The following is a 20,827-nucleotide window of genomic DNA, read 5'->3' on the forward strand; positions in this document are numbered from 1 at the left end:
ATAGAAGCGATGAGCCCGAAGAAAGCGCCCGGTGCCGACGGCCTAACATCAGACATCTGCAACAGGGCTTATAAAACAAATCCTCGGATCCTGATCGGCATCTACAATAAATGCCTAGAGTTGGCCTATTTCCCGAAGAGCTGGAAAGTGGCTACCATCAAGATATTGCCAAAACCCCAAAAGCCAGACTATTCCATCCCAAAAGCATACAGACCGATCGGCCTTCTCCCAATCCTTCGAAAAACCCTAGAAAAATTATTTGCCAATAGAATCCTGTGGTACCTGGGGAACCAAAACGCTTTAAACCCAAAACAGTACGGTTTCATGCCCCAAAAATCTACAGAGGATGCACTCTACGAGGCAGTGAGCAGAATAGAAAAGGCAATAAAAGGGAAGAAAATAGCTGTCGCGGTCTCTCTGGACATAGAAGGGGCCTTTGACAATGCTTGGTGGCCGGCGGTGAAGAACCAACTCCTCGTTAAAAAACTAGACCCTGCCCTGATTCGGTTGGTATCCAGTTACCTTTCTGAGCGAGGAATAGAAATCAGATATTCAGGGGAACGGGCAGTCAAACGCACGACAAAAGGATGCATTCAAGGCTCGACATGCGGCCCCCTCTTGTGGAATCTGTTGCTCGACAGTCTGTTGGAAAAGACCTCTGGAATGAAAGTGTACCTACAGGCGTTCGCAGACGACATCCTCCTGATCGGAGTCGGCGATGACGGCAAAAACATAGAAGAAGACATTAACAGTGCACTAAAAATAATCCTTGCGTGGGGCTTAGACAACAAATTTGATTTTGCACCCCACAAGACGCAGGCAACCCTATTCACCAAAAAACTGAAATTCCAGAACCCAAGAATAACTATAGATAACACCGTCATACAGTTACAGGAACACCTTAAAATCCTAGGGTTAACTCTTGACAAAAACCTAAACTACCTAAAGCACTTAGACGAGACCACTGGCAAGGCGATAAATCTATACAAGGCAGTCTCAAAAACAGCTAGAGCACACTGGGGCTTAAACCCTGACATAATCCGCACCATTTATATATCAGTCGTGGAACCCACCATCTTATATGCAGCAAATGTCTGGGCAGTCAAATCTCAAACCGTGCAAGTTAAGAAACGACTCGAGCGTATAAACAGGATGTTCGGGATTTTCATTTGCAAAGGTCACAAAACCATATCAGGGACCTCCGCGAAGATACTGGGCGGCCTGTTACCCCTAGACCTGAGATCTTTAGAAAAGAAAAGTCTCTATGAAGCGAAGCGAACCAAATATATTGATCAGCTGCCTGGAAGGCCCATGGAAATCAAAGCAAGTCCCTTCTCTCTACCTCATCCCGCACTGAGAACCACGATTCCTTTTGACTGCGTGGAAGACCAGGAGCAGGTCGAAGAAGTCAGCAAAAATGAACCTTCTATCTTCACCGATGGAAGTAAAATAGAAGGCAAGGTAGGAGCTGCAATCTCAGTATGGGTCGAAGGGGAAGAAGTGCACTACAAGCTATACCCCCTAGAAGGTTATTGCTCGGTCTATCAGGCAGAACTGGTGGCTGTTCGAGGAGCGTTAGAGACTATCGCTTCTAAGAATTATCTACAGAAGTCCCACATCTTCTGTGACTCTCGGGCTGCACTTCAGAGTCTATCAAACCCGCAGAATTTAAACCCTATAGTGGTAGAAATAAGAGATAGCGGGAGAAACTTATGTAGATCAGGCAAACAAGTGCAGTTCCACTGGATCCGAGCTCACGTGGGAACAGAAGGTAACGAGCGCGCAGACAACCTTGCCAAAACTGCAGCTACAAAGTCAAAAACCCGGAAAGTCTACGACAGGTTCCCTGTGTCCCTCGCCAAGCACCTCATCAGGGCAAACACAATAAGCACATGGCAAATTATCTACAACTCCGAAGTAACAGGTGTCACCTCCAGAACGTTTTTCCCAAACGTGAAACAGGCATACAAAACTCTCGACCATATCAAGATGGATACCCTGAAAGCGCAAATTCTCACAGGACATGGCGGCTTCAAGTCTTATTTATTCAGGTTCAAGCTGGCAGCAGACCCATTTTGTTCCTGCGATAATGCTACGCTTGAAACTATAGAGCATCTGCTAACTGAGTGTCCACGGTTCTCCTTACTAAGACATGACTGTGAGAGCAAAATGGGACTGGCGCTAGTAACTAATAACTTGTACGTTGCGATCAACAGTGAAAAGTTCAGATCCTGCTTCATGGCCTACGCGTGCCAGGTAGCACGGACCGCCGCCCGAGCGAATGGGTCTAAAGTGTAAATAGACAGATCTATCTATCAGATCTAAAATTATATATGTATAATAAATAGTGATGTAAATGATAGAAGTTGTTAGAATATTAGACAAAATTGTAAATAAAAATAAGAACAATAATGTAATACTAGCTAGTGAGAATATAGACGGTGACTGTACATGGAGTAGTCTGTGGAATAGATTTAAAGTAAAATATAAGGAAAAAACAAAAAAAAAAAAAAAAAAAAAAAACAAGATTGTAGAGTAGAATAAAGTCTGTAGTCGTTTAGTTATATATTAGTATTTTATTTGTAAAAAGTGGTTAATTATAAGAAGACTAAGTGTACACGGAAAAGCCTGCGGGGAAGATGGGAAAAAAAAAAAAAAATACCATTCACAAGGGCCTCAACACAAAAAAATTATGCAAAGCCAATAACGATAGAAAAAACGATAAAAAGAAAAAGAGAACGGAAGGAAAGAAGGACAAAAAAAAAACACCTCATCCCCAACGGCTACTGTCATTGCACACATACTTTGTTTACGGCGGTTTGGCGCCAACTTTTAGTTATATAAATAAAGACAAGTTGAATTACCATAGTTTCAAAGTTGTTACATTGTAATAGTAACAGTTCATGTAGTTTCATTTAAAAAAAAAAAAACCTAACCTAACCTAACCTAACCTAACCTAACCTAACCTAACCTAACCTGCTAAGTCGAAGTAGCTCAAAAGTCGAAAATTATGAAATTCAAACTAGTGTGTTCTGAGAGCGCGATTATACGAAACTTTCAATGCTTAACCATATTCAAAAACTCTTTTCGCTTCAGGTGAGTTCGATATTTTTGCGATACTAAGTCGAAGTACCCCAAAAATCTGAAATTATGAAATTCAAACTAGCGTGTTCTGAGAGCGCGATTATACGTAACTTTCAATGCTTAACCATATTCAAAGACTCTTTTCGCTGCAGGTGAGTTCGATATTTTTTCGATACTAGGTCGAAGTACCCCAAAAGTCGGAAATTATGAAATTCAAACTAGCGTGTTCTGAGAGCGCGATTATACGTAACTTTCAATGCTTAACCATATTCAAAGACTCTTTTCGCTTCAGGTGAGTTCGATATTTTTTCGATACTAAGTCGAAGTACCTCAAAAGTCGGAAATTATGAAATTCAAACTAGTGTATTCTGAGAGCGCGATTATACGTAACTTTCAATGCTGTGGTTAAGCATTGAAAGTTACGGTCAGTTACAAATGTTGTAACACAGTCTATTGACACTAATTCGACTTGTAAAAATAGTTCTTCTGTTTCTATTGACCAGAGTACCAGTGATAGTACTGTCTCAAATGTTAATTTTTATATAAACGATCCAGTTACAAGTAGTGTAACTCAGTCTATTGACATCTCTACAAACTGTAGTAATAGTACAAATATTTCTATATATGACTGCAGTACCAATCCTAGTACTGTAGGGGCTGACGCAGCGCTTAGTTTAACCGCCATGTAACGCGAGTGTACGGGAATTGTAGTCAGTCCTTACCGTACCGGCGTGCGCATAACAACATATACAATACCAACACTTGGCCTTGTATAGGGATAATGTGTATTGCTCAGCTATACGTATTTATAATAAGTTGCCACCGCACAGTTATGACATGTCATTTTTGTCTTTTAAAAAATATTTATTGAAATTATTATTATATAAAAATTATTACTGTGTAAAAGACTTTTTAAATGACAAATTCTGAATGCAACAATAAATGTAATCAGTTATGATTTTCTTATAAATTATTGACAATTTTAATTTTTATTCCTGACATTAATTTTTAATTTTTGACTTCATTTTTTTAATTATATGACATTGATTGATTTAATGTTGCATTACACCTGACATAGCATTTATATTGACATTGTTTAATGGATTCTGATAGTATATTAATTATTTTTATTTGATGTTAAAAATGCTTCGTTAAATTATGCTAATTGTACTTGTATTTTTTTTTTTTATTTAAACCATGTTCACCGATTGAATATTTAATTATTGGAATTATGGAATTATTAGTTAGTATAATATTATTTTTAATATTCATACACCTGTCAAGGTAGAAAGTATGTATGTCTATAGCAAGTTCTGTAAACCTTCTGTACTTTCTTATGAATAAATAAATTATTATTATTATTATTATTTTACTTTCTCTCTCATTTATTTATTACTTCTTTTTTTTAAATTTTTAACAATATAAGTATAAAAAACAAAACATTATTAAAAATTTATAAAAAAAATTCACCCTCCCGCTGCGGGACATTTGAGTGCCCAAGCAACCGGTGGTCAGGGCTCCAGAGTGAGGAACCTCCTCACAATACGCGCCGTCTCAAGAATCACTGCCTTTTGTATCCGACTCTTGATCCAACAGTTAAGCGAAAGCTTCTTAAGGTGTTGGTCGAAGCTTTTCGCTATAAGACCATTGACTGAAACAACTATCGGAACAATAATAGTTGACTCAACATTCCACATGGCGGTAATCTCGTGAGCAAGGTCCAAGTATTTTGATACTTTTTCCTTTTCGGCTTTAACCAGATTATCGTCATGTGGAACTGTAATATCAATAATTATTGCACGACGCACTGACCGATCGACTAGCACTATATCAGGTCTATTGGCTACAATATACCTGTCAGTGATAATCGTTCGATCCCAGTAGAGCAATGCACTGCTATTTTCAAGAACTGACGCTGGGTCGTACCTATAGTAAGGCATCTCAAAATCGATAAGGTCATATTGAAGAGCAAGCTGTTGGTGGATTATCTTGGCTACTTGATTATGTCTGTGCAAGTATTCGCCGTTAGCAAGGTGAGAACACCCGGACTTATTATTATTATTAATAAAGTGATAATATAAAAGGACTCTTATTTCTCACCCCGCAAGGTTAATCAAATACGTTGATCAATATTGTGGATTACCAACAATATCCAACATCGGCATCCAATATAGGGATCCAACAGTACTGTTACAATTAAAAATTCTTTAAACTAGAAAATATGACAACGGAGGTGCACTGTAACTTTAACATTGTACACCAAAATATACAGAGCATCAACGGCAAGGAATTAGAAGTTGAACTATTTGTAGAGAAATTCAATATACACATCTTATGTATTACGGAACACTGGCTCACAAAATCACAACTATCAGTACTTGATATTAAAAATTTTTCATTGTCAAGTGTATTCTACAGAAGGGCTGGACATGGTGGCTCTTTAATACTCTTACTTAATAACCTTAAATACAAGGATAGAAAAGACATAGTTAGTCTTTCTGTGGAATGCATTGTTGAACGATCTTGTGTGGAGTTGGAACGAATTGTTATAGTATGCGTGTACCGACCCCCTCCTGACTTTGATCAATTTGAAGAGGTAATGGAGGATGTAATGAGACGTTTGTGCACATCTTCTAATAAACAAATACTGATTTGTGGCGATTTTAATGTTGATATTCTAACAGAAAACTCAAAGTCTGTTAGATTTCTTAACTTATTCAAATGTTTTGATTTGACTCATGCTTTTAATGAACCTACTAGGATAACGGCTACTTCAGGAACATGTCTGGATAATATATTTTACAATTGTGTGATTGAAAAAAAGATGATAATAAATAAATTAGGCTCTGATCATAGTGGTCAAATAATAACTATTTTAAACAATAAATCCAATAGCAACCAATGGTTCAAGTATAGGCCGATAACTGAAGGTAAATTAGAGCGATTTAAAAGCATAATTTCTTCAAAAATTCCAAGTCTTTCATTTGAAAATAATCACCCTATTTGGTATACTGTTCAAGACAATAGAAAAAGAGTTTTGTAAAATTTTCAACTTTAAACGTATTAATGTTACTCAAAAATTAAAGCTTAGCGAATGGGCTACTGTAGGCATTTACAAAAGTAGAGACAGATTGTACGAGTTGTACGAGGAGAAACATAATAACATAATAACAGTATAATCAAACGCGAACATATTTAGAACATGTCTTGCAAAATCATTACACATCAAAGATAGAATAATAAAATCTGAAAACAAGGTACAAACAACCTGGAACTTAATTAATAAAGAATCAGGCAAAATTAGACCACGTGATATGAGTTTTGAATTAATTGTCAATGATAAAAAGATAAACACCGATAATGAGGTTGTTAATGCCTTTGAAGACTTTTTCCAGAATGTTCCTATCTTGTTAACAGAATCACTGGACTCTTCTGCTACGGAAGCCCAGAGGATATTAAGAGGCCATGTTAAAGAGTGCAACGTTCTTTTTGAATTTCATCATATAACTGTATCAGACATTAAAAAAACTTTTAAACTGTTAAAATTAAAAAGAACTGGAGACATGTGGGGCATGTCAGTGAAAGTAATATCTAACATCATTGATGTCATTGCTCCCCACTTAGCTATTATTTTTAATGAATGCGTGGATTTGGGTATCTTTCCGAACCTAATGAAACATGGCAAACTGTTACCACTTTTTAAATCAGGTGACAAAACTGATGTTAATAATTATAGACCAATTACAATACTGCCAACACTTAGTAAGGTTTTGAAAAAATCATTTTAAACCAACTTTTAAGTCATTTTAATTTAAATAATTTATTTCACCCTGAACAGTATGGTTTTACTAAAGGTCGCAGTACAACTGATGCAGGTGCTAAACTTTTAAAACATATATATGATGCATGGGAAAATGCTAAGAATGCTATTGGTGTATTTTGTGATTTGTCCAAAGCATTCGATTGTGTTGTCCAAAGCATTCTTTTACTTAAGTTAAGCCACTATGGCATAAAAAGTGTTGCACTTGATCTCATCGCCTCTTATCTTAGTGATAGAACACAAAAGGTATGCATAAATGATTCAAAGTCTCACGGTTTTTCTAACGCAATGGGCGTCCCACAGGGTTCAATTCTGGATCCTTTTCTATTCCTAGTGTACATAAACGATTTACCACACCATGTTAGCGGCATCTGTGAGATAGTACTGTTTGCTGACGACACATCCCTAATTTTTAAGAGTGACAGAAGTAAAGATAATTCCGACGATGTAAACCGTGTCATATCGCATGTGTCGCATTGGTTCACTGTTAACAACGTACTTTTAAATGCAAAGAAAACTAAATGTACTGAGTTTTCATTACCAAATGTTATAAAATTAGATAAGTCTATAATGATCAATGGTGAAACACTAGAAATAGAGAATTCCACAGTTTTCTGGGAGTGACCTTGGATTCTAAACTTCAGTGGGGTGCTCATATAGAAAAACTGTCAGGTAAACTCAACTCAGCTGCTTTTGCAGTGAGAAAAATAAGACAGTTTACTGATGTTGATACAGCTAGACTTGTTTATTTTGCGTACTTTCACAGCGTAATGTCTTACGGTATTTTGTTGTGGGGCAAGGCTGCTGATATACATTCTATATTTGTACTTCAAAAAAGAGCAATTCGAGCAATATATCAACTAAAATCACGCGAGTCCCTTCGTCAAAAGTTTAAAGAAATAGGCATTTTGACAGTAGCCTGTCAGTATATATATAACAGTATAGTTTATGTAAGACAAAATATTAATTTGTACAAACTAAAAGGAGATTTAAACCCACGTCTTACTAGACACGGGCATAAGTTAGTCTCCAAAGAGCTAAAAAATCTTTTGTGGGTTTGGGTGTACTCTTCTATAACAAGATCCCCAAGACTGTGATGGACTTGCCAATGCACAACTTTAAGCAATGTGTTAAAAAACATTTACTTAGTCGAGGTTACTACACTATTGATGAGTTCCTTAACGACAAAGGTGCTTGGAGGCCATTGGATCAGCTTCCACCTTCACACAGGAAATAAAACTATAAGAAATTGTAATTTAATTGTTATCGAATGTAAATTGTAATACTGTATGACTTTTTCAAAAGAGCAACTGTTGAGTTTCTTGCCGGTATCTTCTCAGCAGAACCTGCCTTCCGAACCGGTGGTAGAATCTTTACAAATAGTCAACTGACGTGTCAAAAGTGCTTGTAAACTGAGTCTACTTGAAATAAATGAATTTTGAATTTTTGAATTTGAATTTGAATGCTTAACCATATTCAAAGACTCTTTTCGCTTCAGGTGAGTTCGATATTTTTCCGATACTAAGTCGAAGTAGCTCAAATGTCGAAAATTATGAAATTTAAACTAGCGTGTTCTGAGAGCGCGATTATACGCAACTTTCAATGCTTAACCATATTCAAAGACTCTTTTCGCTTCAGGTGAGTTCGATATTTTTCCTAAGATATATTGATACTAAGTCGAAGTACCCCAAAAATCTTTATCAAAGTTCTTTATCTATGTAAGGGTATACCATGTATGTAGTGTAGGTATACCCTATTTAAATTTGGCGCGTCTATCGACTGTCTGTGATCAGTGACATTGACAGATGACACTATATTATATTTGTTAAATGTCATCTGTCACTTTTAAGAGGGAAAAAAGTGTAAAGTTTTTCGGTCGTTAGAGGTTATTTCTTTTTATTTCGAAACTATTTAATTACACCAAGACAAATAAGGAACATTTAATGTCGTTGTATAGGACGAGATGGCCAACTAAAATCCGGTATCTTGAACTTAACTTTATTGGTGGTAATTACATATAAGTAACAAACAGAGACGCGTCTAATCGTGCCCAGTTAATAGGCCAGAATAAAACTATCAATTTATGACTTGCAAAAAAAACTAATAAACCTTGTCCAGAGACTTTACGCTGACGTGCAACTGCGTGATTGCTCCATTATTTAAAACAGGCGTTTCGGTCGTAGACATGCCCCCGGGCGTTGATGTCTTGACATTCAACCAACTCAAACACTGTCACTGATGGGCAGTGGGCAAATTCTGCTGAAGGATCGCTTTATGACTCCAGTGGATGTCTTCACATCTGCAACTCTTGCGACATTATCCCTCCCAGGGTACAATGCTACTATTCGACCCAGTTTCCACTTCAACGGAGGTAAATGATCTTCCTTTAAAAGAACCAATGAGTTGATTTGCATTGGCTGAGTCGGAACCTGCCATTTAGTACGGATTTGCAGCTCCGACACGTACTCTTTGGTCCACCGTGCCCAAAAATGCTGTCGAAGTTGCTCAATTCGATGATAGCGGCTGAGATGATTGGTTTTGATCTCTTGGTAATCCTTGACTGGAAGTCCAGTGAGGGGTCGTCCAATTAAAAAGTGTCCAGGAGTTAATGCCGTGAAATCATCAGGATCCGACGAAAGTGGAGTGAGTGGCCGAGAATTTAATATCGCTTCTATTTGGGTTAAAACAGTATACAACTCGTCAAAGGTAAAATTACAATTTCCTAGCACTCTATATAAATGGAACTTAACAGATTTCACTCCCGCCTCCCAAATACCACCAAAATGAGGCGAATAAGCAGGAATAAAATGGAAATCAATTTCTTCATTTGCGAAATCGCTAGATAAGGAGCTAGAGTTATCCTGTAAGAATCGTGCTAGATCATTGTACGCTCCAATAAATGACTTTCCATTATCTGAGGACAGATGGCGCGGTTTTCCGCGGCGCGAAATGAACTTTTTGATGGTTGATATGTAACTGTTGCTCGTTAAGTCACTTACTAATTCTAAATGAATGGCTTTAGTAGTGAGACATATAAAAATCGCAATATACACCTTTACGATACGACATCCACGTCCCTGACGACTAGCTGACGAAATTGGGCCCGCGTAGTCAATGCCGACGGATTCAAAGGGGAAACCCCCGGGCGTGAGGCGCTGTTGCGGTAGATTGCCCATAATAGGAGCTACAACCTTTCCCTTCATTCGAGTGCATTTAATGCAGCGGCGATAAATTGCCTTTGCTAAATTTCAACCACCAATAGGCCAATAGACTTCCCTAATTGAAGCTAACAATAGTTGAGGCCCGGCATGCATGAGCTTCGTATGTTCATATTCAAATAATAATTTTGTAAATCGATGTGTGGACTGTAATATTAAAGGATACTTTTTATCATACGAAAATTCAGAATTTCCTAAACGACCTCCGACCCTAAGCAAATTGTTTTCATCTAAAAATGCGTTGAATTTAATTAATGCACTCTTTTTAGGTAAAGATTTCTTTTGTATTAACGTCTCATATTCAGGAAACGATTCCCTTTGAACCATGCTAACAATTACGCGCAATGACTTACTCAATTCGGAGTCGGTTAGGAAGTCGGTTTTTGAACGCCTACCCTTACATGCTTCAATAAATCGTAACATATAAGCTACGGTACGCTTGAGCCTATTAAATTTAGAAAAGCGGTCAAAATTTATGAGATTAATGATATCTGAAGAAGTATCAGATTTTGCTAAACACGATATTTCCGTACGCGTTTCAGGTAGCGATTCGGAATTTATTACTGTGGAAGGCCACCGGGTTTCCGGTTCCTTCAAAAAGCTTGGGCCTGACCACCACATATCAAGAGATTCGAGAGCGCCAACGCTTACTCCGCGTGATACATAATCCGCTGGGTTATCCTCGGAGGAAACGTGTCGCCACGTACAATTACTGGTTCTATCTAAGATGTCACCAACACGATTGCGAACAAATGTGTTTAATTTACACGGTAACATCTTCAACCAGCCTAATACGATTGTGGAATCAGTCCAGATTACAGTCCGTGTAGCCTGAACTCTTAACGAGCTAGTAACCTTTTCATAAAGTTTGGCAGCGACCTGAGCACCACATAATTCAAGCCTAGGAATAGTGGTGGCTTTTATGGGCGCTACCCTACTCTTAGCGCATAATAAGCGGACTAAAATCTTTCCGTGACTATCTACGCTACGAACGTAAAAACAGGCACCATATGCTTGTTCGGAAGCGTCAGAGAAAATATGAAATTCTAATTGCACGAAAGATTGTACTAACACGCAGCGCGGTACGCGTAAATTATTTAAAACATTTAAGTTTTTACTGATATCCAACCAATTTTTATGGACTGTCGAAGGTAAAGAATCATCCCACGATAAATTCTGTAACCATAAACTTTGTAACAACATTTTAAATTTTATAATAACCGGGGAGGCTAGTCCTAACGGATCGAATATCTGGGAAACTACAGAAAGAATTTCGCGTTTGGAGTTTCCTTCAAACTTTGATGCACTAATCGGAAAATAAAGCTGATCCGATTCCGGATACCAACCTAAACCTAAGGTTTTACTTGGTTCAATACCGCCTATGTTCAGATCATGCGAGGACTTAGTGAACTCTGATACTAATTGTGGATCATTAGATTTCCACTTTCTAAGTGGTAACTGAGCTGAAGCGAGTGTGGCTGAGACTTTATTACGTATTTCAAGCACGGTGCTTAGGTCGTCTCCGCCTGTCAGTAAGTCATCGACATAAAAATCGTGCAGAATGACCTCAGCAATCCGTTTGTCATCGCATTCAAGTCCTAACTGCTTAAGACATCTAGTAGCGAGAAATGGTGCGCTAGCAGTACCGTACGTTACGGTATTAAGCTCAAACGCCTTAAGCGGTTCGGCAGGATCATCGCGCCAAATAATTCGCTGTAAATGCCTATCACTAGGATGCACAAGTATCTGACGGTACATCTTTTCTACGTCAGCTATAATGATGTACTTGTGCTGCCTAAATCTTAATAGAATGGATAACAGATCATCCTGTACCGTTGGACCCACCATTTGAATACTGTTAAAAGTTGCATTGTTAGTTTTGCTTGAAAAGCTTGCATTAAATACCACCCTCAATTTAGATCCACGTAAAATGCCATGATGCGGTATAAAGTTAGCATTGCATTCCGATACTAACTCACATTCAGACATATGCCCTAGTGACTGATATTCCGACATAAATTCGCGGTACATCTTACAAAGTTTCGGTTCTTTAAGAAGTTTACGTTCCAGAGAAATAAAACACTGCTTAGCTCGAAATAAAGTATCGCTTAAAACAGTAGAATCATGTTTTAACGGTATTCTTACCTGAAAGCGACCATCCGATAAGCGCGAGGTATATTTTGTAAAGTGTTCCTCACATAACTTTTGCTCTGATGAGAGAATAGAACGGTTATTTAAATTATTTACTTCTTCTAAAGTCCAAAAACGAGCTAGTTGATTTTGAATATTATCATTCGACATATCACTAGTCGAGTCGGTGTTTACAAAATTACACCGAATGGGGTTAGATGCCGATAACGGTAATAACTTCATTGGGCCAGATACTATCCAACCTAGCTTAGTCTCACAAAGTGTAGGTTGATCCCTACCTAAATTAATTCTTTGCGATCCTAGAATGTCCCAAAAAACATCAGCACCTATGATCAAGTCGACTGACGACGGCGAATGAAAATGAGGATCCGCTAAACAAACGTCAGTAGGTATATTAAGACTTGACACGTCGAGAGGCCGACAAGGTACATTATCTGTTAAAGACGGCAAAATGAAACAGTTTAAATTAATTGAAAATTGTTCATTTAATGACTTCATGTGTAGGTGACACATTTTATTTATTCGCGATGTGACATTATTTATACCTAGCACACGTCGATCGATGTGATCGTAAGGCAAATTTAACAAACGAAACATTTTGTCTGATAACAAACATGATGTGCTACCGGAATCCAAAACAGCGCGACCGATATGTTCGCGATTGTTCGAGTCGTACAATTTAACTAGCGCAGTCGATAATAAAACGTCTCCGCGGCGTCTAGTTCCTACTTGACTCGCGGAAGACACGCTCGCCGATAATGTTAAATTGTTAATTGGATTGCCGGCGGACGGAGTCGCGCTGATGTTATTACTGTCAACGCGCTCAGCAGGCACAGCAGGTTTCAGTTTGTCTGCAACACAGACCAAAAAGGAATGTCTCCGTTTACAAAATTTGCAACCTGGCTTTTTGCACCGATTGGCAAAGTGAGAGCGACTAAGACAAACAAAACAGACCTTTAATGTAGGTAATAGTCGCAAACGCGCTTCGTTACTTAAAGCTAAAAATTGAGAGCAACTATTTAGTTTGTGATCGCCACTGCACTTTGGACACGAATCTGTCGAATCTGTGGGTTTACTATTAACTATAAAATTACTATTAATATGATTACCATTATTCGTGGAAACAAATGTTTTTAGTTTGGGTTGTTTAGATGGTTGTTGCGTATGACGTGAAAATTCAATTGTCTCAAGTACATTTATACGTAACTTCATAAAGTCAAAAAAGTGTCGTAGCTCAATTTTGTGTTCCTGATCCAAACGACCTTTGTACTCTTCCCATTCACGGTACGTTTTACTGTCTAATTTAATAGTGACCATGTGAATGAGAAGAGTATCCCATTGTTGGACAGGCTCACCTAATGAACCAAGAGCACGAAGGTTTTTATTCAGATGGTCCAATATATTTTTTAAGGTTGCCGCGGACTCGCGTGTGACCGGGTCGATGTTAAAAAGAGCCGAAACATGATTTTGTATTAACAATCGTTTATTGTCGAACCGGTCACACAAGAGGTTCCAAGCTACTTGATAGTTATTAGATGTACACTCCATGGACTGAACGACCACAGCAGCGGACCCCTCTAACGACGTACGCAGGTAGTGAAATTTGTTCACTTCGTCTATAGACTCGTTATTGTGGATGAGGCTAGTAAAGGTGTCACGAAACTCGAGCCAACTATTATATGTACCACTAAACGTAGGTAGCTGTATAGTAGGTAACTTAACTGGCGGTCTGTTACCAGTCCGTAGACTACATTCACTCGGAAGCGGCACTTGTGACCTCTTATAATTAGAATAAATGTCTTGTGCTTTGCTGAGTATACTATAATAACGAGATTCAAACTCGTCTCTTTCAAGTAATTGCGAATCCATGTTGTCCGCAATACACTCTAATCGAGTTTGAGTCTCATCAAATTGGGCGTACAATAATTCCAGCTTACCGATTCTCAATTCCAACTCATTCGCTTCCTTGGACGACAACTGTGTTGTTTTATTCTCAAGTAACTGCACAAACCCGGAGAATATGGTAATTCTACCTTTAAAGCTACTTCTCTTTTTAGTTAACTCAGCAAATTCCTTATTATTTTCGGTCATTTTGGAAGACGGTGAGTGATAAACCTATCAGGTATTTAGTTTCTGTAAACACAATTAAAACATTAAAAATACCTAATACAAAACCTATGTTGCAATACTTATCAAATTACAGTAGGTACACAATACGAATTAAATCTACTGCACTAAGTACTTGTACTACTTTACTATTCAAACAAAAAAGTACAAATAATGTATACTACTTTACTGTTCAAACTACTTTTATTACTTGTAATATGATTCTATAACAATATAAGAAACAATAAGACATATAATTTGAATACTATAAAACTTTAATAATTCGCTAACAACCTAATAAAATGTTAAACAAAGAATACAACCAGTTCAAATTCCAAGTACGCACGGGCACATCTCACTCCACTATGTATTTTCTTTATTCCATTTCCTTCTGGATGCAAACAAATAAATCCGTCCGAAGCTGACCATGTATAGGACGAGATGGCCAACTAAAATCCGGTATCTTGAACTTAACTTTATTGGTGGTAATTACATATAAGTAACAAACAGAGACGCGTCTAATCGTGCCCAGTTAATAGGCCAGAATAAAACTATCAATTTATGACTTGCAAAAAAAACTAATAAACCTTGTCCAGAGACTTTACGCTGACGTGCAACTGCGTGATTGCTCCATTATTTAAAACAGGCGTTTCGGTCGTAGACAGTCGTTTTTCTGTTTTCAGGTGAGTTAATGTGTTCATAAATATTGCGTATTAGTCTAATCATTGTAATAATACTAAGGAATAAATAATTCTGTTTTCAGAGCAACACATAGTTTCATTTGTCTAATATAATACTATCGTCTTATAAAACGACATTATTGAAGACGAAAAATGGAAAAGTTACGATTCACGTTTGCAGTATTAGCAGCATCGGATAGCAAATCTAATATAATTTGCATAACTTCAATCGAAACACCTGATGGACATGTATTTGACATTCCCGACGATTTGAAACCTGCGAGCAAGCACACTGCTATAACTACAACAGATATTTTCACCAAAATCAAGAATTCTCTAAAAAAGAGACATCAGTCAAGGAAAATATGGATCCCCTTAACCCAAGACTTGAGAACAATTTACCTGGATGATGGTGATAATGTACAATTTGGGGATCAGTATTTAAACGAAATTACACAAGAATCGAAGCTTTCAGATAATAATACAGAGATAGGTAATGAAAATAAAAATTTAGGAAAATTAGCAGAAAGATTTTTACTCGAGAAGTTTTCAGGAAAAACATCAAATGTTAACCAATGGATCGGTGAATTTGAGAGTGAATGTTTACGTTTTGATATAATAAAGGATGCAGAAAAAATCGAGACTTTAAAGCATTTACTTGAATGTAGGTGTCTGGATTGGTATACTAGTATGTTAATAAAATTTTCAATAAACGCAGGATGGGATACATGGAAAACTAATTTCTGTGAAACATATGGTAACCCGGGTTGGTCACAAATTAAATATGCATTTACATTTAAGTTTCAAGGAGGTTCGTTACTGGATTATGCCACAAAAAAAGAAAGATTATTACTAGAAATAAATAAAGAAATTGACACACAGACATTGATTAATCTTATTGTTATGGGTCTACCGGATAATATAATGTTCAAAATGAACAGGGAATCTATAACATCCACTGCAAATCTTTTCAATGAAATTGGTAAACATGAACAAACAGTCAATAAAAACAATTACAATAAATTCAAGAGAAATATTTTAGAAAATAAAGTAAAGAGTGATAAAATTAAGCCTTGTAAATTATGTGAAAAGCTTAATAAAGGTACCCGTTTCCACTTAGAAGAAAAATGCTGGTTTAAACAACAAACTGATATCCACGAGAACAGGAGACACTATAGTAAGAATGTAAATAACAACATATTAGATGTTGAATTAAATGATAATGAGCCAAAAAACGATTATTAACACCATTAATTAAAGTGAAACTAACATTAGAGGATAAACTAGACATATTGGGCATATATGATTCTGGCTCTAATGTTTCATTAATAAATTCTGAATTATTGAGAATAACGAAGAAAAAAAGAAAATACAATAATACAAACCTAATAACAATTAATGGTGTTAAAAAGACAAAAGGTTCAACAACAATCAAGATTAAAATATTCAATAAAGAGAAAAAAATTGAGGTTTATATTGTAGATGGAAAAGACTTCAAATATGATTTTCTTATTGGACTTGATATTATAAAAGAGTTTAATTTAATCCAGAATGAAAATTTGGAAATCAAACAGAAATCTAAAGACAATTCTACAATTGACGAACCATGCTTAGTAAACAATAGTAATGAAAATGGATATAAAAAGGAATTCAATACAGTGAACTTCAATGAACATATCAAAGAACAAGAATTTACAATGGATTTGAGTCATTTAAATAGTCAACAAAAATCAGAAATAAATAAACTGATTGATAAATATAAATCATGCTTTGCAAAGGATAAGTATGATATTGGCACAGTAAAAGATTATGAAGCACGCATTGATCTACTTGTGGACAAATACTTTAGTAAAAGACCGTACAGATGTTCAATACAAGACAGGTTAGAGATAGAAAATCAAGTAAGACAATTGCTTGAAAGAAATCTTATAGAAGAATCATACAGTCCATTTGCAGCACCAGTAACCTTAGCTTTCAAAAAAGAAGACAACAAAAAAACTAGATTGTGTATTGATTTCAGAGAGTTAAATAAAGTGGTGATACCGCAAGCTCAACCATTTCCTTTGATTGAGGACTTAGTAACAAAAACCAGAAATTGTAAGTACTTCTCAACTTTGGATATAAACTCAGCATTTTGGTCTATTCCCTTGCGAATTGAGGATAGAAAGAAAGTTGCATTTGTTACTAATGAAGGTCATTACCAATGGACATGCTTACCGTTCGGTTTGAAAACTTCTCCAGCCATATTCCAAAGAATATTGAGCAACATACTTAGAAAACACAAATTAACAGATTTTGCAGTAAATTTCATTGACGATATTTTGTTATTTTCAAAATCATATGAAGACCACATAAATCACTTATCACAGCTTTTAGAAGCAATACAAAAGGAAGGTTTTCGGCTTAAGTTTACAAAATGTCGATTTGCAACAAATTCAGTAAAGTATCTTGGACATATAATACAAGATAACACAGTAAGACCAGTAAGAGACAATCTTGTTTCAATTAGGGATTTCCCAACACCAAAGAATCAGAAAAATATTAGACAACTTCTAGGGAAAATAAATTTCTACCATGAGTACATACCTAATGGTTCAGTAATTTTAGAGCCTCTACATAATCTACTAAGGAAAAATCAAAAGTTCATTTGGTCAATAGAATGTCAAGAATCCTTTGAGAAGATAAAACAACTACTATGCTCACAACCAATTTTGGAAATTTTTGATCAAGACTTGCCAATAAACATATACACGGATGCATCATTACAAGGCATTGGAGCTGTGTTGAAGCAGATCCAGTTAAACGGTAAAGAAAAACCTGTAGCATATTTCTCGAAAAAATTAAATGAATGCCAAAAGAAAAAGAAAGCTATATACTTAGAATGCTTAGCTATTAAAGAAGCAATAAGATACTGGCAGTACTGGTTGATAGGCAAACATTTCAGAGTGTATTCCGACCACAAACCATTGGAAAACTTAAATATAAAATCAAGAACAGATGAAGAGCTAAGAGAATTATCCTATTATTTATCACAATATGACTTTGAAATAAAATATGCACCAGGAAAAGAAAACTTAGAGGCAGATTGTTTGAGCAGAAACCCTGTATTAGAAGCGAATAAAGATATACATGAACAATTAAAAATAATAAACTTAATATCTTTGAGTGATATATTAACAGATCAAGAGAAAAATGAGAATATTCAAAAATATAAGAATAATTTAACATATAAAAATAATATATATTATAAACGAATAAAAAACCAAGAAAAAATACTACTGTCAGAAGAATTCAGTATAAAGTTTATGAAATTAATACATGACAATATGTGTCATATAGGTATAAAACGAATGCAAAATAAAATAGGAAAGTTTTATACGGCAAAGAATTTAACTAGAAATATTACTGCTTTATGTAAAAAGTGTGAAATATGTATTAAGAATAAGACAAGAGGACAAGCTGAATATGGTTTAATGTCATGCTTAGGCCCTCCCACAAAACCATTTGAAATTGTCTCGATAGATACGATTGGAGGATTTGGTGGGACTCGTTCAACGAAAAGATATTTACACCTTTTAGTCGACCATTTCACTCGATATGGTTATATAGTAACCTCAAAGACACAGAGTGCAAATGACTTTATAAAACTTGTCAACAAGGTACCTAATTGTAGTGAAATAAGGATGGTGCTTAGTGACCAATATCCTGGAATTAATTCAAAAGAATTTAAAATGTTTTTAAATGAAAAATCAATCATGTTTACGTGCAGTGGCACTAGATGGCGCCACTCACGCTTTAGATCGCGCTATGGCTTGGTTCATTCTAGAGTATATGAGGCAAGCCATTGCTTTTCCAAGTTGTTGGTGTTCTCAGTTATTGGTACCTACATTGCTTGTTTAAATAAACCCAACACCCATCGAGATCAAGCCGTAGTTTCATTTGGTGTGACCCGCGGCCCCAGTTCAACAGTGCACGGTGGGTTTGGGTGCTTCGGCCCATACATTGTTCCTACGAGAGCCGGATATCTGGAACCGAGGACATTTTTTGAGGACAAGTGGTCACTGGAGACCACCCGCCGTACTCGCAGTGGATTGCTGCAGAAACCGAGTACGTAGCATCGACGGAAGGCGCCGGCAGAGAAGCGATCTGGTGACAAGTGACAGCGCGGTGACAAGTGACAGCAGAGGACATCAACCACAGATCAACAAAGGACAGGAGTTCAAATCACATTGACAGCTGTCAATGTGACACGTGAGTGAAAGTGTCAAGTGTCAAAAGTGACGTTTCAAATTTAAATATTATTATTTAAAGTAAATTGAACCTTATTTCTTTAGTGAAAATAACTTTAAAATTTCATCAACGAAAATAGACTTTGGAAGATCAGTAATTTGTTTAAGTAACTTAGATTTAATTGCATGTTAATTAAGACTTAGAATAAGTTCATTAAAAACGAGGGAACGGGGAACCTATGCCCGATTTCCGCCAGAGTTAATTAAGTGTAAAACACTTGTTAAAATTTTAAGAAAATATTAACTTTTGGTAGCAAAGACTTGTAACTTATTTGAAATTAGAACATAGAATTATTTTGGTTAATAGTAAACAGTTGTAATATTTATTGTTATTGTGTATATTTATATAGTAATTTAGTTTGAGAACATTTTTATAGTATTTTTCGGTTTAGCTTCATTTATAATTTAGCATTTAAATACTTTCCATAATTTATTGATTTATTAGTTCAGTCATGGAAGGTCTATTAAATGTACAATTTGAGTTGCATAATTTAATTAAAAGAGGATATTCTAATTTTAAGAAAAGCGTGATTGGTTTTCTTTTCGGTCCAATAATACAAAATTGTACGAAATATCAGAACCAGATATTTTATCTGGTACACAATATGTTAAAAATGAAATGTATGAATCCACTGAAGATATTTTTTTGCAATATAAATCATTAATAAAAAAACTATTAAATCAAAATTCTAAAGAGCAATCAAATACTGAAAAAACTATTGTATCAGGTCAACGACAAAATTCATGGGTAAAACTCCCAAAAATTACCATTCCCACATTCTCTGGTAAATATTCGGAATGGACCACATTTAGAGATCTATTTTTAGCCCTAATTCACAATAACGAGACTTTAGATAGTGTGCAAAAGCTACACTATTTAAAGTCTCACTTAACGGATGAGGCTGAACAACTAATTCGGCACACTCCGATTACGGGAGCAAATTATGGCCAATGTTGGTCACTATTAGAGCAACGATATAATAATAGGAAATTCTTGGCAAACAATATTTTAAAACGATTATTTGGTATTAAACATATAAATTTGGAATCAGCGTCGGGTCTAAAAGTATTAATAGATACCACCATAGAGTGTTTAAATGCCTTAAAAAATATAGATATTGATGTGAGCACATGGGATATCATTATCATTCATATAGTCAGTTTTAAATTAGATCCAGAGACTCGAAAGCAGTGGGAGCTACATATTTCGAGCTCAGTAGATTTGAATAATTTGCCAACTCTAGACCAATTCAAATGTTTTATTGAAAATCGCTTTCGTGCACTAGAATTTGTAGAGTCGAGAAAAGCTTCAGTACAGCGGACCAGTGGTAACAGCTCCAGATCACAGACTTTTGTTGCAACGAATATACAAACAGGTAAACTGCATTGTGAATTTTGCTCAGAGAGTCATAAGTTATGTTTTTGTAAAAAATTTGTAAGTGAAGATGTAGCAAAACGACGCGATTTTGTAGCAAATAA

General features: G+C 36.1%; 1 protein-coding gene across 1 annotated transcript; it reads right to left on the reverse strand.

Annotated features, from left to right (window-relative positions):
- Positions 1–9,005: 9,005 nt before the first annotated feature.
- On the reverse strand, positions 9,006–14,942 carry LOC128198056 (uncharacterized). Its single transcript, XM_052881219.1, has 3 exons — positions 14,703–14,942; positions 14,211–14,406; positions 9,006–13,124 (listed from the first exon to the last, which is right to left on the reverse strand). Exons 2-3 carry the CDS (start codon positions 14,362–14,364, stop codon positions 10,153–10,155), a joined length of 3,126 nt encoding a protein of 1,041 aa, XP_052737179.1. The 5' UTR covers positions 14,365–14,406; positions 14,703–14,942; the 3' UTR covers positions 9,006–10,152.
- Between the last annotated feature and the right edge of the window lie 5,885 nt (positions 14,943–20,827).

This window comes from Bicyclus anynana, chromosome 4 (assembly GCF_947172395.1).
Source record: "Bicyclus anynana chromosome 4, ilBicAnyn1.1, whole genome shotgun sequence".
Taxonomy (NCBI): Eukaryota; Metazoa; Arthropoda; class Insecta; order Lepidoptera; family Nymphalidae; genus Bicyclus; species Bicyclus anynana.

What these genes read in the sequence shown, in the direction of transcription:
- LOC128198056 (XM_052881219.1), bottom strand. Translation starts at nt 14,364, where the DNA reads ATGACCGAAAATAATAAGGAATTTGCTGAGTTAACTAAAAAGAGAAGT. An exon ending in TGAGTTGGAATTGAGAATCG is followed by an intron (nt 13,125 to 14,210) that starts GTAAGCTGGAAT and finishes TCTGTGTTGCAG; the next exon opens with ACAAACTGAAACCTGCTGTG.